At 37.2% G+C, this 17,674-nt stretch overlaps 1 protein-coding gene across 1 annotated transcript in view; it reads left to right on the plus strand.

Annotated features, from left to right (window-relative positions):
* CARMIL1 (capping protein regulator and myosin 1 linker 1) overlaps positions 1-17,674 on the plus strand; it is a 171,405-nt gene that overhangs the window by 109,095 nt on the left and 44,636 nt on the right. Inside the window, exons 27-29 of the mRNA XM_063098227.1 lie at positions 7,299-7,474; positions 10,486-10,573; positions 12,590-12,739. Of these exons, the coding sequence (XP_062954297.1) occupies positions 7,299-7,474; positions 10,486-10,573; positions 12,590-12,739 (414 nt within the window). The remainder of the gene's footprint in view (positions 1-7,298; positions 7,475-10,485; positions 10,574-12,589; positions 12,740-17,674) is intronic.

The following is a 17,674-nucleotide window of genomic DNA, read 5'->3' on the forward strand; positions in this document are numbered from 1 at the left end:
AAGATGACAGTTCTCTTCTGTTTTCCCTCTTTTGATTGTAACACTTATTCCTGGAGCAGTAATAGATGAATAAGTAGGATTTGAATGTTTTAAATGAGGAAACTTTGATTTTGCCTTTCTGGACTTGAATTTTAGGGTGTTTGTTTAGGCCTGGGAAATTTTTGATTTTACTCAGGCCTTTACCTGTGAAATACTTAACTCATAAATTTCATATTTACTTAAGGCTATGAGACATGAGGAGTTTAGGTGGATTTTGTCAAGTGTTAACTCAGTTTGAGCAGAAGAATTCTGTTTTCTTTTTTTTTTCCTTTTTTTCTCTTAATTACTAGACTACCAGGGATGTTTTCTTTTTTCTACACTTCATGTTTTCCAAAGCAAAAGAAACATTTTAGAACACTTTAGTATGAAGGTTATATTTGCTTGTAGTGAATTATAGCAAGTCATTGGCTCACTGCAAGAATATACAAGTGTAGCTATCATGTTAAGGATATTAATTCAATTTCTTTTACACATATTATAAAGGTTTTCTAAGTACCATTTATTTTTGCAGTTAAGAAATATAGACCCTCACAATTGTCATTAGGGAGATACATGCAAAATGCTATTTAATTATCACATCAGTCAGGGGTGATAAATAAAGGGCCTGTTCATTACAAGTTTTCTGAAGGTAGTAAAACACAGAGAGACTAACAAAATGAAGAATATGTAAGAAAATTTAAAACACGGGTAGAGTGAGAAAGTTTAAAATAAACCTAATTTGGACTTCCAGAAGGAAAGAAAACGGAGAACAGGGGATGGTAACATTTGAAGAGATGGTAGCTGAGAATTTCACCGATTGATGAAAGACCAAAATCCTCTGATGCAGGAAGCCCAGTGAAACCCAAGCAAGATAGACAAAAGCAAATAAATGTTTAGAATCATCTTAATGAACAATGAAGAACACTGAAGACAAAGAGAAGATCTTAAAAGGAGCCCAGGGTAGAATGTAGTGGGGGGCTTTTTAAAAAATTACTTAAAAAAGACTGACTGACGGCTCACTTCTCAATAATTAGTGGAAGCCAAAGGACAATGAAATAGTATCTTCAAATTTCTGAGAGAATCTCAAGTATCAACCTAGGATTATATACCTGATGGACCTGATTTTTAAGAGTGAGGATGAATTGAAGATATTTTCATCCAAACAAAAACTGACAAAGTAAACTGCCACTAGACCACACTAAAAAACATCTAAAGGATATACTTTGGGACAAAGGAAAAATTATTTTTTAAAAAAGAGGGTCTGAGCTGTAAAAAAAGGGCAGGGAAGATGCCAAATTCGGGTAATAGAAACATTGACTATGTGAAGCAATGACATTAAGGCCTAATCTGTGCTGTAAAATAAAATACTACAAGGGAGCATAGGTCAGTAGGGAGTGAGTTTAAGCAGTCTAACATCCTAGTTTTATTCTGGAGAAGAGTTAGGATATCAACATTAGACTGCATTGTATAGTGTGCTGTTAGCCACATGTGGTCATTTCAATTCAAATCAACTAAAATAAAATAAAAGTTTCAGTTTCTCATTTGAACTGGACACATTTCAAGTGATCAATAGCCATGTGTACCTAGTTACTTTCTTATTGGAAGGCACAGATAGTCCCATCATCTCAGAAAGTTCTATTGGATAGTGTTGCTTTAGACATGAATTAAAATATGCATGTTAAAATTTCTAGTGTAACCCTAAAGCAGAGCACTAAATCAGAAGTTGTTCTGCATTCCTCGAGGGTCACTAGGAAGTATTGGGTTATTTTTGGTTGTCACAGTGACTGGCATGGGCAGGTGCCAGTGATCCTAAACATCCTACAATACAAGGTTTAGTTCCACATAAGAAGAATTGATCTCACCCAAAATGGCAATGGAAAAAGCATCACTAGAGATAAAATAGGTCAGTGAATAATGACTAACAGTCCAGTTTTCCAGTTATTATAACAATTTCAAGTGTATAAGTGTCTAATTATATATATAAATTTATACAGTGTATATATATATATATCTAATTATATGTGTGTGTATGTATATGAATGAATAAATAAGTGGATAAAATTACAAAGAGAAATTGACAAATTCACAATTGTGGTGATCTTTTAAAATGGCTGTCAGTAATTGATAGATCAAATAAATTTAAAAAATAATGATAACACAATTCTCAACTGTGATCTAATGGACCTATACGATCAGTGCACAACAATAAGAGAATATCACACTTTTCAAGGATACATAGAATATTTATGATAAATGCCCATGAAGTCATAAAGAACACCTCAACCATGTTCAAAGACTATATTCTCTGGTCCCATTTCAAATGTTAAAAATTAATAACAAAAGATACCTAAGAGAAAAATGCCCCATATGTTTTTGAATTTAAAAATTACTTCTAGCTCATTAGTTAAAGGGAAGGGCATAATTTAAATTAGAGGAAATTTAGAATTGAGCAATAACATGAATAGCAGTATCAGAACTTTGAGATACAGCTAAAGTAGTAGTTAGAGTGAAATACATAGTCTTATGTATCGCTACACGTCGGCATCGGAAGTGAGGGAAGGCTGAGAGCTAATGAGCTAAGTGTGTAGTAATTTAAGACGTTAGGAGTGAGGATCGTGGTGTCTGCAATTTGCTTTCAAATATTTTAGAGAGAGGGAGAAGCAAGTGCTATAGGTTATTAGCAGTTGCTAAGTTTTAGGGGAAGGCTTATTGATGTTTACTGGCCTATTCTCACAACTTTCTATATATCTGGAATTTTTAAAAATAAATTGGGGGGAAAAGTGTTTCCTTTAAAATCAGGAAGAAGGCAAAGATTTGTAGTATGCTCCACTTCTATTCAGCCTTGTAGTGAAGGTCTTAGCAGTGCAATAGGACAGGCCAAAGAAAGGTGAAGTATAAGGATTAGGAAGGAAAAAAAATGATTATAATTTGCACATTTTGTGATGGTCTCCATAAAAAACCCAAAAGAATCTGCAGGTAAATTATTGAATTAGTACAGTTGCTGGAGATAGAGCAATATACGAAAATCTGTTGCATTTCTACATGTCAGCAACAATTAGTTAGAAAATGTCAGTAAAAATAGTCACCATTTAAAAGAGCAACAGAGAGCTGGCCAGTTGCTCAGTTGGCTAGAGCAAGGTGTTACAACACCAAGGTCAAGGGTTCAGATACCTAGGCCAGCTAGCTACTCGCTCCCCTCCCCTCAAATAAAAAAGAAAGAAAGAAAAACAAAATGTGTACTTAGAGATAAACCAAAGACGTATAACACATCAATGGAGAAAATTGAAATACTTTAAAGAAAGTCTAAAACACATTAAAATATGTGCCATGTTTATGGGTAGGCAGAGTTATTGTCATGGGATGTCAGTTTTTCCCAAGTTCATCTATAGTTTGATAACAATTTTAATAAGCATTCCAAAAGGTTTTTAATAGAACTTGACAAAACTGATTCTAAGTATATGGAAAAACAGTGCTCAAGAGCAGTACAGATACATATGGAGAACAAGAAGGTTGGTAGTCTTGCCCTACCAAATATTAAGATTTGTGATAATTAGGACAGTTTGCAGAGGCAGACAAACCAAAGAAACAGATCCCAGAAATAGACCCATATGTGTATCCAGACTTTAGAAATGGCAGAGGTAGCACTGAGGCTCAGTAGAGAAAAGATGGACCATCCAGTGCCCATACGCAGTGAGTCCTGGGGCTTGTAATACTTTTTACATGTTCCTTAGCAATTGTTTCAAGAAATGTGCTAGGTCTGGGGGATATAGGGTAGGACTTAGCAATTGCCAAGAGGCACAAGTTCTGTATCTGCTGTCTAGTGACTCTTAATTCTCCATGAATTTCCAAAATTATATGTAAAATTGCATACTAACTTTTTCTGGAAGAATATTCATCAGATTCTCAGAGGGGTTCATTTGCCACCAGAATGGCTAAGTCACTGAATTCTTGACCATTTTATGACACTGAGATTCCCACTGGGTGTTATGGCATCACCACAGAGGATCATCAAACACTGCTTGGGGTTGCAAAGGGAGTAGGGGGAGAAAGTCAGTCTTCTCAAGGAGAAATGCTGAGTATGGGAGAGAACAGATGACTTATTCTGGCTATGGAGGGAAAAATGAAGAGGAATCAAGGCCAAGAGAATAGTGTGTGCAGAGCATGGAAACAGAGCCCGGATCATCCAGGGAACTCCAGCTATAATTGGATTATGACTAGTTAAAAGAGGAATACAGAAATACGACAAGAAATGAGGCTGGAAAGTTTAGCGTCTACTAGACATTTCAGGGGTTTCTATTTTGTGCTAAAGCATAATAATTTTGGCGTACTCTCACTTCTGAGGAAATATTTAGAAGCAAATTTAACATCGTTTTGAGACATATGGTGGAAAAGGCTAAGGTAGGTGGTGTCTTTGGAGACTCGCAAATTTCTAACCTTGTTTGGTGCCATGCCTCATAATAAAGAACTTGACAAGAAAGGCTGATTTTGCTATTATAATCATTATTGTTTGGGTGGGGAAGAGGAAGACAACACATGTTGCAGTTGGCCTTTCTTTTTTATGGCAGAATATCCAGGTGACAGGGGGCCGGCCCGTGGCTCACTCGGGAGAGTGTGGTGCTGATAACACCAAGGCCATGGGTTCGGATCCCATATAGAGATGGCTGGTTAGCTCACTGGGTAAGCGTGGTGCTGACAACACCAAGTCAAGGGTTAAGATCCCCTTACCGGTCATCTTTAAAAAGAAAAAATAATAATAAAAATATCCAGGTGGAAATGTTTACTAGGCTGTATTGTACATGTATTATGTCATATGTGTTACATAGGTGACCGTAGCTAAACGTTTGGTTCAGACTCATTGGAATGTAGGTAGTAATTTGAGGCAGTGGGAAGAATGGATGTTGAAGAATAGGTCTGCTGTGTAGAGGCCATGAGACTTGTGAGAAGATGCTGTTTAAGGACCTGGGCTGGGGGCTGGACACAAAAATGTGGTCAGAAGCTGTGTGACAAATGTATCCTGCAATTTTTTCTCCTCTTTCTCCCAGCCCTACCACCACAAAGTCCACGCTGGCAGCTTTAGGGACCATTGACTCAAATAAACAGTAGAAGAAACTTGTAATGAAGCAAGGAGGAAAGGGACATTCCTTTAGTCAGGGGCATAGGAGACAGGAATAGGAAACAGAAGACCTGACTCCCCATCTTACCAATTCCAGTAACCAGCTGAGTGACCCTGAGCAAGTCACTTATCTCCTCTGAACCCCAATTCTCTCATCTTAAAATGGGGATGCCTAAATCTTCGTTCACCTACAGAGTTGTTACGTGAATCAAAGGAAATTGCAGATGAAATTACTTTGAAGAGTGCAAGGTGCTGTATTACACTGTTGGTCGGTGTTGGGGGTAGTGGTGGTGGTAGGGAACCAATTGTAAAATATCTGTTGAATTAAGTGCCTAAGGCAGACTAAAATTCCTTTTTATAGAGTTAAAGTTATGCAATTATGAATTTGTAGAGCAAAGGGAGACCTCATAAATAAATAATTTTTATAGGTGAGAATGCAGAGAGCTGCAAAGTTTAGTCACTTAATGATACTTAGTTAACATTCCACAGAAATTTCATGTCAGGGCTGACAGTGGAAGCCAGGCTCTCTCTCCTTAGATCTGGAGTTCATTCTAACTGAATTAGCACTGACATGCCGGGCGACCTTCCGGAAAGTTGCTGATATGTTGATGAACACGAAATTAAAACAGAGTGTTGATACCTGATGTCGTTCAGGAGTGCTGGACTGTTCCAGGAGTCTGGAACAGAATGTGTTTATTTCCAGTGCCAAAGAAGAAAACAATTTGTCGTAAAGTGACTTATTTGTATCTTTTAACAGATAGGTGGTATAGGAGCTGTCTTGGAATAATGTACTAATTCAGTGATTATTCAACCAGACTTACAGTAGGGACGGGGCAGTGTCAAAACAAGAGTAGCTTTTAGAGACTTCCCAAGTGGCTGCCTCCCACCTCTTCTTCCCTGGCTTCCATAAGATCCTTATAAACAGCCTGCCATCCTACTGCTCGTCCTGCAGTGTAATGAGAAATTTTACCAGTGGGATTGCGCCTTGCATGTGAAGTTGTGAGCAGACAGACCACTGTACTAGTCTTTGAATAATAGTGTTTCATTGGTCCTTGTTCACACTGGAACAGTAATAGGATCCAAGCCTGGCTTTCAAAAACTGAGTTCTTATCATTAAGAACAGAGTTTTTGAAATCATATTAATAATAATATCTGTGATACACTGAGCTTTTATTGTCTGCTAGACACTCTGCTGAGCACTTTACATATGTAGTATCATTTAATCCTCAATAATCCCATGAGGCGGGAACTTTTTGTATTGCCATTTTATAGGCAAGGAAAGTAAAACTGAGAGAGCAGTAGCTTGGCCCACTGTCACTCAGCTAGGTTTCAAATGTGGGTCTGACACGGAGGCTGATGCCCTTTCCACACTTTCCAGCCCTATCGTCCCTTTCAGGCAAATCGTTTAACTCCCCTTAGCTTACATTCTTCGTCTATAAAATGGTGATCACATGAATAGCTGCTCTACCCATCTTCACAGATGTTGGAAGGATAAAATATGCAGAAATGTTTTTCAGACTCTAACTTGCTCTATCTAAATGTGTTTTGACTGCTACTGTTAATGTTTTTTATAAAGTCCTCTGTAAATGTTTTTTGTCTGTGATTATTCATGTTGTTTATTGCTGTAATAATTATCTTACCTAAAGCCGAAGCTTTTCTTTTAAAAGAGTAAAATTGGCTGTAGTTTCTGTGATCTTTCTGCTATTGCTGCTTTGATAGAGCAGTCGAATGGTTCACCCTCATTTGGGATTTCTGCAATTTGCCAAATCTCACAAGCGTTCAAATCTGATGGATTTTCTAAGGGATATCTGTGACTTTATTTTCTAGTCTCAGGAAGAACAGTCTGGTGTGGTAGGTTGATGAATAAAGACTGGATACTTGTGTTTTTTTAATCTTCTTGTTAATGGCTTTGTGTTAAGTACAGCTGCCACACCATAACACTTCAGATGCCAGCATGAAGCTTGCAAGGTTCTGCCAAGTGTCTGATTTAAAGTGATTACCAGAGATCAATGATCATCCAACAGTCAGAAGTCACCCCGGGGCAGCTCACAATCCTCGGTGGCGCCCGGGGGCTGTATTGTGTCGTATATAACCACCTCTCAGTTTTATGGCGGCGCCTCTGGCGCAGTGTCATCATCTCTTCCCCTCCACTTGTGCTGCATTGCAGGCGCTGCTTGAGTCCATGGTTGATGCTGCCGAGAGTCTCTGTCCCAATGTGATGAAAAAAGCCCACATTCGACAAGACTTGATTCATGCCAGCACCGAAAAGATTTCCATTCCTCGTACCTTTGTTAAAAATGTCCTGTTGGAGCAGTCTGGAATTGATATCCTTAACAAAATTAGGTAGGTTTATAATGTTAATAAACCTAAGCTCTGCAGTTTCTGTGAATGCAGGCAAGGCAGCTGTAAAGAGTGTGATTGTTGGCTTTATCCATTTATAATGTGTTTAGGCATGTTTAATATGCAGAGACTATATATAAATATAGCTTTGCATAAATGCATAGGTTTTATACATTTCCAAGATAATACAATCATGTATGTGCCTGCATTACTTAAGAGCATCTGTTCTCTTTAAGGGTTTTATATTTAAGAAGGAGTACGGGTTTGTAATCCCTGTTTTTTGCTTCTGAAGTTTTACCTTTCACCTTTATAAATCACTAGCTTGAAGACTGAGATCACTTTGCTTTTTAACCACCATATCTTTGTGACCAAATGCATAGCCTATCGTTAGGCAAAGAGGCCCATTAGGACCTTACCATATTTTCCTTCTGGGTTATTTTGGTGGGTCTGTGATACCGTGTGTGTGCTAATGGTGCTTTTGGGGTGTTTATATAGATTTCTGTTTGAAAAGGTTTGAAAAATATGCCAAGAAATAAATACTTACAGGCTGTGATTACTGACAAGCTTTCTTGAATTTTTTAATAGAGACATTATAGCTAAGCTCATTCTCATAATTTTTCTTACTTGGGGAATCAGATGACTAAAAACCAAGTTCAGAAACATTTAAATTTCCCATTTTAACTTTTCTGAATATTGATAAGCATATTTAGATGTAGCAAAACCATAGCTAACTTCTGGAGAGTTGGGAGTGATGCTGACACCTGGTGATGTAGCTGAATGACAATGTACAAGAAAAATGAGTCAACAGCAAACAAGCCAAAAATTATATCATTACTAACTAGATACCAAAGACTGAGAACTATAAAGCTAGATCATAGAACTTTGAGGATTTAGGAATTCTGCAGTAACTGGACAGTCTCAGGTCTCACATGCATCTTTTGTTATTGTTTTTGTTTTGTTTTAATAGAGCTCCTAGAACCTACTCAGCTGAATTGTAAGGCAATTAGAAGTACTTGAGAAGTTAAAAAAAAGACTTCAGGGGGTTTCTAGGACCTCACAGATTAGTAATTTTATGAACTCTAGTCCTTAGGAGGTATGTTTACATTTTTCTATAACCTGTGATTTCAGAATTTTTATTGAAGGCCTTTAAATATTAAGGAGAAAAAATGTATTGGCCACTATTCTCACATAATAATGGGTTCAACCACTGTTGGATCATCAAATAGATCATCAATAGATCATAGTATAAAATTTTGTCAGATATGGTCAGTTCCCTTGAAAATGGGAAAATTCTAAAAGTTGAATAGCAGTATGGAACCCCTCACATCAGTGAATCAATTTGATGTTCACTGTGCTTACTGGCTTTTTAGAATGCATTATATTAAGCATTGATAGAATGAAAATAGGCACACCCACACATGCACGTGTGTACACGTTCACATGCATGAGTGCACATTCACATGCATGAGTGCACATTCACATGCAAAGGTTGCTTTGACTCATTTCCTCTAAAATTTTTGCAAACTGGGAGCACAGTCAGTAAAGAAATATAGAACCCAATAGCAGAATGACAGAACAATTCTGAGATATTAAAAAATAATTGAATTTTTAAGAGTCTTTCTTTTTTGGCACTACAATTTGAAATAGGTAAATCATCTCTCCCCACATTCAGAGAGAGGAAGAGGATGAAAGAAACCAACTACTGAACCTATAGTTTTAAAAGGAAGTATAATGTCCAAGTATTCCTAAAAAGAATCAGAGAAAGTACTTAAAATTAAATTTCCAGGCCCCTCTGGAAGTTTGGGGTATACCCAGTAATCTGTATTTTTTATATGAAACCTGGGTGAATTTTATTAGTAGACACCTCTGGGGAATAATAAAGTATTAGATAAACCAAATAGTGAGACCTTGTTTCAGGAATAGGAATTAAAGAAACATCCCTTTATTTTTAGTTTAGGAAAATTTTAACTGTAGGCATCTTAGACTTAGTGCTTCCTTTTTTCTGTTCTTCCATCAGAAATCTTCATGGGCAAGGAAATCTCAAATTATTGCCTTTAGGGTAGGAAGATTTTTCTGTTACACAGCTTTAGCTTTAGGATTACATAATTTTATTTCAAGAACTCCCTGTTCTAAAAACTTAAAAATTCTTGACTTTAAAAGCAGGTTGAACTTATGAGAGAATATTGGAATGTGGGTTTATATCACTTTAGCACATTTACCTTTAAATGTCTTGTCCATTTAAGTACATTTGTACATATGTGCATTAAGGTATTCAGACGGAAAAACACACATGGGAGTTGAATTCTTGAGAATATCAAACTGCCAAAACACTAAAATACCAGCCATCTGGCAGAAACTTTAGTGGCAGGGTCTGTTTATTAGTGAAAACCACAAGCCGCTTTCTGTTGTCTGGGCAACTTTCTGAGGTCGGGCAAGAGGCACCAGAACTGAAAATTGTAGTTACCTCTGTTCATAAAGGATAAGGATACAGTGAATTTGTAACTATTCAAAGTAGGATGAGAAGTCAAACCAGAAGCAGTGTCATATAGTACCATTTGATTGGTGCAAAGTTTTTAAAAGGGTGGGAGATATGCATATTCAAGTAATAACTAAGACTTAGCAACCACACTAGACTTTCTTAATTTACTCCAGCCCAGGTTTGTTTTCATTTATGTCAATGGATGAATTGTTCCTCTCCACATGGTACATATGGTTCCTATTAAGTTTGTCTTTATCCAGATGTTTTTCATTTCTACCATTAAATCTCGAGTTTTGAAATTGCAGAGGCAGGTTGAAATTGCTAAAGAAAGTCTATTACCTGTGTGTTTATGGCAGTGTTTAAAGCTTATTTTGGGAAATCCTTAGCTTTGTTCGTGCATTCTTATATTTCATTTTCAAAGATAGAAATGGAATCACAGTTGACGTTATAAGCATAGTATCAGGGGTAGGGATGATTTTTTTTTTTCCTCCTTGCACAAATTAAAATGCTACTGTCCTTTTGATTTTTCACACAGTGAAGTGAAGTTGACAGTGGCCTCCTTCCTGTCTGATCGAATTGTGGACGAAATCCTGGATGCACTCTCACACTGCCATCATAAACTGGTGAGCGCGGTGTACATCTTGAGCAGAACCTCCTGTTTTGGCTCTGCAGGGATGTGGTTTCTTCTCTACATTTTACTCCTTTGCAGCTTTATGGGATAAGATCCTAGTTTTCCTCCTTCCTTTTCTACATCACTTCTAGCCATTCTGAAGCGTGTTAGAATTTCTCCAGATGAAATGGGAGGGAGAGCAGACGTGAAAGTCTCCAGAAATCGCACTGTTCATTTATAATGCAGGACAAAAGTTTTGGTAGCAAATGATGTTGGGACTGAGGTCTAAAATTAACATTTTTAGTTTATTTAATTTATCTGTGTTCATTTTGTTGCTCCCTGATAGGATTATTTGAGAATGGTCTGTTTTTGAAAACATGGGGTGAAATGACACATTTGGAGTCCAAAGAAAGCACAGGAGCAAAAGGGGTGTAATCTAGTGATTGATAGCTGCTGACTGCCCATTAGGTGCCTCAGATAAAACCAAGGGGGAAAAAATTAATTTCTTTCATTTAGGAACTGGTTCTTTATCAAGGTACGGAGCTTTACTTCCAGTATCAGTGCACATGGAAAATATATAAGAATCTTCATGTTTCTCGAACTTCAGGAAGTATTCTGAGGCACAGATGAAGATTTTATAACTGGTTATATCTTGTTAATGACATTGTTTCCTCCAGTGAAAGGATGGAAATACCCAGTTTTATGGCATTGAATTGTTGGGTGATGCTAGAAAGTATTTCTATAGCAATTTAACATGGCCACAATGTCCAAACACACATTATTTTTCTAATTTTTAATTTTTATTGCATTTTATCAATGTACTGGTATGTGCCATATCGGAAATATTAAAACAAACAAACAAACAAAAAAAAACCCGGTTCATCATCACAATTAATTTAAGAAGCACTGGTCTCTGGTTACTGACACAGGAAAGAGCTACATCATTGTTCAGGTTCCCAGTTCAGACTTTTCTTTTTTTAGATAAGCACCAACAAAATCAACAGAGCATCCTTTTTAGAAACGATTGATAACCCACAGCTCCAGAAACTGCCTCAAAATGCTCACTTGAAGACACACACACAGGATATTATTTCAAACATGACTCCACATATGAGAACTACACTGAAAATTTGAATTTTTTCTTTTTTTGCATTTGTCCTTCTTTGAAGAACTTACTCAGAAACTATTGGCATTTTCTTTTTACAGTTGGAAAATAATTGTGTGAATGCACTTTTGTCTTGAACTTCATTTTAATACTAATATGCTGATTTGGATTATAAGAAGAGAGATTAAGTATTGTATGAAAGAAATAGTATCTTCAAAATGAAACTTTGTTTTCAATGACATTTAGGTACTGTTTTCTCCAACTTAAGTTTAGAAGTGTTCCCAAAGGTTCCATGGACTTGTCCACTGTTTAAAAGAATTATATCAAAGTTCTGGTGTCAGATAAGCTCAGCACTGGAGTCGATTAACTTCAGCCCAGCTTATTCCACTCCTTATCATTTACTTTTTTAGGTTTACCTAAAGCATAACACTGGAAATTAATACATTATACCAAATATGGTATTCATTACATGAAAACAATGAAAGCTAGCAATAATTTAAATTTTGTTAGCTATTTCCTTCCTTTCCTTTTGTTAGCCATTTCCTTCCAACTTAAGGAAAGTTGGAATCATCTTATTTCCCTCATTAGATACTTTTATGCACTGGATATAGAAGAAAATTCTTTCAGAGGAAATGTAAAATAAAATTACTGAAAAGAACACTAGTTATTTTATTCTAGACTATGTAGTCTCCTCATTTACTAAAGGAGTTTGTAATTTCTTGCTTAAAACACTTAGCTCTCCAAAGAAAAGTTATAAAAGAGGTAAGTTACTTTATTGTGAATTTATTAAGAATTGTCATTAATGGCTTGCCAGAGCCGTCCCCCACTGTGCCATCTTGTGGAAGAGTCCTCAGGAGCTCAGCTGAGAGCTCTGCTCTTGTCTCTGTGCTTTCATGTCTCCCTGTACGCATCTTGATCCTGTAGGCTGACCATTTCAGCAGACGTGGCAAGACCCTTCCTCATCAAGAGTCCTTAGAAATCGAGCTGGCTGAGGAGAAGCCAGTTAAACGCTCCATCATCACAGTGGAGGAGCTAACGGAGATAGAGCGTTTGGAAGACCTGGACACTTGTATGGTAAGACACAGCCTTTGGTGGCACCATCAGCCCATTCACTGGACTGTGTTATTGTTCTTTTAAAAAGTCTCACTTTTTGATGTCAAACCAAACAAAACTTCCCCCACTCACCAAGGCAATTTTTTGAGAAACTTGTCGCCGTACAGAGGCTGCTAACAAAGCTAGTACAGCTGGAGCTTCAGACCCCACTTTTGCACAGCGCCCTTCTAAGGTGCCATAACTGTAGTGGAAAAAATTTCTAAATTAATTAGGAGAAATGGATTATGCAATTTTTAAAGGTCCTCTGTAACAGGAAAATATCTTTAAATAAAACTATGTGTAAGGTATTATACAATGCGGGGAAGGACTTTTTCCCCCAAATAAAATAAATATATAGGGTGACTGTCTCCTGGTCCTGTCCCTGCCCCCCCCCCCCCCCCCCCCCCCCGCTGTCTGTTCTTTTGATACACAATTTTTTTGGCATACCTACCCTTAAATTTGGGTTTCCTATTTAGGTGAGATTCTGTTTGATTCATTTAACTTGATGTGCCCGAGAAGGTGGAATTCATACTGTAGTGTTTACCTAACAGGGGGTCTTCATTTCCTACCCATTTTCTGTATTTCACGTGGTGCGTCCATCTGGTCATATAACTAGAGCATTCAAATTGTTGATACTTTTTCCTCTGAGGACAATTTTACCTCAGTTCTTATTTCATATTTTAAACTTTACATTATCAGTATAGTTACTTGTCACCCGCCCATGAAAACAGTTGTATGTGCCTATTTCATCTTCTGTGTTCAGTAAGTTAATGTTTTACTTAAATATTTACTTTTTAGTAATTCACTATAATGTGAGAGGACGGCAGTGAGACTAGGTTTGGGTTACTTATATTCTCAATTGTTTCTACATTAGCTTCTGGTTTTAGTAATTTTTAGACTCACCTATTGTTAAGGAATAGTATGTGTTTTTAAATTTAAAAACCAAGGATCTGATATGGCTGATATTATTTTTTTAGCCTGGAAGAGAATGTAATGTGTTAAGAAGTTTCCTTGTTTATCAACCACTGTTACCATTTTTTAAAGTCTGTGAATAAACTAGTTGGGAGCTGTTCATGTAAAACCCTGTCTTTTACGAGGAGAGTAGCAAAAAAAAAAAAAAAAAAAAAAGCCTAAAATATAATCCAAGATTTCAAGTAACATTCTAGTATCACTACGTAAAGCCGAAAAATAATTTTCTATGTAGCTATGTAAATCTACAAATATATTTGATCTGTGTGGAGGAAATTGTCTAGTTTTTTAAAACTTTCTTGTCCAGTACGTTGTAAAATTTATATTTAATAAGTATTTTAAATTTGTTTGCATTTTGAAGCATTATGATTTGGACACTATGATATTACAGTGTAATTGTTCTGGAGAGCTCTTAGACTAGCCTTAAAAGAAAATAAGTAAGAAGAAATAGATTTAAAGTAACAATTTAAAATTAACTCTACGTATTATGTTTCCTGCCAGAATTACTTGGTCATGTGTAAGTTGGAAAGGGGTAAAGGAAACGTGAGCTAGTAAAATGTGTTTTGTTGGGTTTATAGGCGATGTGATTTGGATTGAGGGAGTGTTGGTTATGAAAGACTGGTGTCAGCTACTGGAACATTGGTTTTAAATTGTGTAGTCTTTGTAATAAGTAAGTTTGTTTTGTTTGATTGGTTTTATTTTGTTTTGTGAAAGAAAACAAAAGGTGTTCTCTTTAAATAAAGTTGTTGGGATGAAGATGGAGACGTATTTAGAATGCAGATGTAGGCCCAACATCGGAAGCTGAGGGAGGACCAGGCTGCAGGCACGCCCCCCAGGCAGCTTCCGTTTTGTAAAAAAGTTCATGTTTCTGTGCAGCATAAAGAAGCAGGAGATGTAGATCGTTTTTTTTAAATTTATTTTTAAAATTTTTATTTTTTAATTTATCAGTATGCAATGTAGTTGATTTTCATGTCCCTTTACCAGTGCCTCCTCCCCCCGCCCCGTCCTCCCCCTAGATCTTTCTGAACTGAAATCTCAGGACAGCCCGAGTTAGGAGAGTGGTCTTATCTGGTTCGGATGACTAAGGAGGTAAGCAGTGAGAGCCATTCCTCAGACGAGTGCCTGTTGAATTGTAGGGTGAGGAGCAGGGCCTTGGCTGTTGAGTGAGAGAAACACAAGGCAGAACTCTTCTATTTAAAAAACGGAATACTTAGGTGGGCAGAATTTTTAAGTCATGAAAATAGCATTTTCTAATAAATTTTATTTTCATTCTTTGTTCTAACTAGGCTAGTAAGTTGTTAAATAGTAGACTATCAGTTATGTTTGCTGTTAGATTAACGAGAAAGAATGTTTTGTGTGTAAAAAGTGCAAGCAGTGGATTTTGGACTGTGATGACTTCTTGTGTACTCTCAGCTGACCATCGATTCTAAGGCACCCAAAGATAGCACCACTTACAGGGTAGCAGCTGCCCCAAGTGCAAGGATCCCTCTCCTAAAGGAAATCCATCTTCTGAGCTTTGGGTGTCTTATCCTAAGCCAGTGCTGCAAACTATAGCTAGTTTGGAAGGACTAGCATATTAGATTGGTCTTTTAAAATTACCTTCCCTGCCTCCTTTCATAATTAAAGTAGCAAATCATTACTGTTTCTCATCGACATCCATTACTGATGTCAGAGAAGAGAGTCTGGGGAGGCCCAATAGCTGGCCTCAACTTACCCCATCCTTTTACCAGGTTCTTAACTCCACCACAAGAAATGATTGAAATGTAGATTCACAGTAGAAAGTGAGAACAGATTTAATGTAACAAATAAGAGATACAGATTTCAGAGAGAAAGTGCAGCCTAGCTCCATAGATTGAGCAGGGCCCATACCAAGTTTAATACAACAGTAAGAAATACACACTTAAAGTTCAATGAAGAGTGCAGGCTGGCTCAAGAGAGTGAGCAGCCACTTGTTGAAAGTAAACCTGATACAAAAAGGAATACATACTCCACAGGCAGATGGGCTGGCCCCAGAGAGTGAGCAATGGCCCCGTCTTCCGGGATTCAGCTTTTATAGTTTCACTGTACGTATTTATGCTATCTAATGAATATTCTACTAATTATGTAACATGCTCAGTTGGTCTCTTTGTAAGACATGTTCATCGGTCAGATTCTGTCACATGCACCAGACATATTCAATAATATTCTGTGCTCTTTAGCATCTCTAGTGGAAGGTTATTCAAAGGATAAATTCAACTATACTGAGCATGCTCGACTTCTAAGGTTATGTAACCCCTCTCAGTTACTGAGTATGCCCAGCCATTGGATTTCCATAAGCCAGCCCCTTGCATTCTCAGTTTCCCCATCTTGGTGTGGAAAATGGGTCCAACAAGCAACAGTAACTGTCCTTTAGGAGAAGGCCTGGAGGAGGAGCTTGAGACCTTGAGGAGGAGTGGCTTGAAACCCAGAGGAGTGTCCTGAAACCCAAACCCAGGGAAACCAAGCACCTCCTATCTCATTACCAAATATTTCAAGTTGTGATCCTCCTGTGATGCCATTAAGGTGGGGTAGGGGGTTGCAGTACAGATTTCAAAGGGAGGGACGTTTATTTTCTGATGGTTTTCTAAATGAGTGTATGCATTTTTCTTGGCAGTATTTCTGTCTTACGTGATCCAGGAAGTTAGGACGCAAGATTACTGTGTAGAAAATTATCAGAAGTACAAGTGTATGAGTACACACGTGTAACCTTTCCCATATGGAATTAAAAGCTCTTGGCAGGTAGAAATGGTGCTACAAGTGGAGCTAAAGCACTGTTGATTTGATTGCTTTGGGACATGCTGTTTATTACCTAAAATGTTTGTTTATGGCCCAAAGAACTGTGAAACCTTCCCTAGGACATTCTGAGGTAACTTTGACACATCACCAGATTTAAGATTGTTAATCGATCCTTGCCTTTTTTTTTTGTCCAGGATGTTCCTGATGTCTACTAAATCCATTTGTGAACATTTCTTTAGCAAACTTAGTAGAGGTTCTATGTACCTCTTTTTTTCCTGCCTTTGGATCTCTAGTCTTCATGTTTTCTTCCATTCTCTCTGGTCCAAACGTCAGTTCCATTTCAGTGCTTTCTAAAAACCTATAGTTATAATTTCACTAGGGAAGGTCCAGGGGTATAAGTTAGGCCTAGAATTTTATATTAATTTGAATTTAAGGATTATCTTTCCAGGATAGAAACAGTAATCCATATGATTGATTTCCTTGGAAGAAGTTCATCACTTAGTCCACAAAGATTAAAGTTATGCTTGGACTAAGTGAGAGGTGACATGAGAATGATGGAGTGACTCCATGGGGCTGTTACCTGTTGGAGGATGACTGAGCACATTCAGTCAACCTTAATTTTATAAAGTTAAAGAAAAAGGCTGTTCTCTTTAAGCAGAGTGGCAGAAAGGAGAATCATTTTTTTAAAAAAAAACTCTTTGTTTCCAATCAGGTAAATTATCTTTTTCTTTTAACTAGAAAGAAACTAGGAGGTAATCTAGTTCACCTGGTGGGATATGAGGGAAGGAAAAGAACAAGAGCTATTAGAATATCCGGTGGCATTTTTCAGCTTGTAGTCACTCTTCAAGCCCCAGAGATTGACATTCCTTTAACTCCAGGGCAGAAGATCAAATGGTATAAAATATCTTCTTCATTTATTTAACACTTACGTAGTGATGTGCTAGGCATTGTTCTAAGATTCTTATGACTATTAACCAATTGAAACCTCAAAACAACCTATGAATAATTAGGTCATATTGATGTCTTCTATTTAACAAACGAGGAAACTGAGGGAGAGAAAGGTAACTTGTCCAGGATTTCCCAAGGTTAACCACAGGCAGGCAGTTTGGTACCAGAGTCTGTGTGTTCAATCAGTCTGTTATCAGCAGTATATGGATTTCATCTATGGTGTATTTCTTACAGTCAGAATTAAAT

Source organism: Cynocephalus volans, chromosome 5 (assembly GCF_027409185.1).
Source record: "Cynocephalus volans isolate mCynVol1 chromosome 5, mCynVol1.pri, whole genome shotgun sequence".
Classification (NCBI taxonomy): domain Eukaryota; kingdom Metazoa; phylum Chordata; class Mammalia; order Dermoptera; family Cynocephalidae; genus Cynocephalus; species Cynocephalus volans.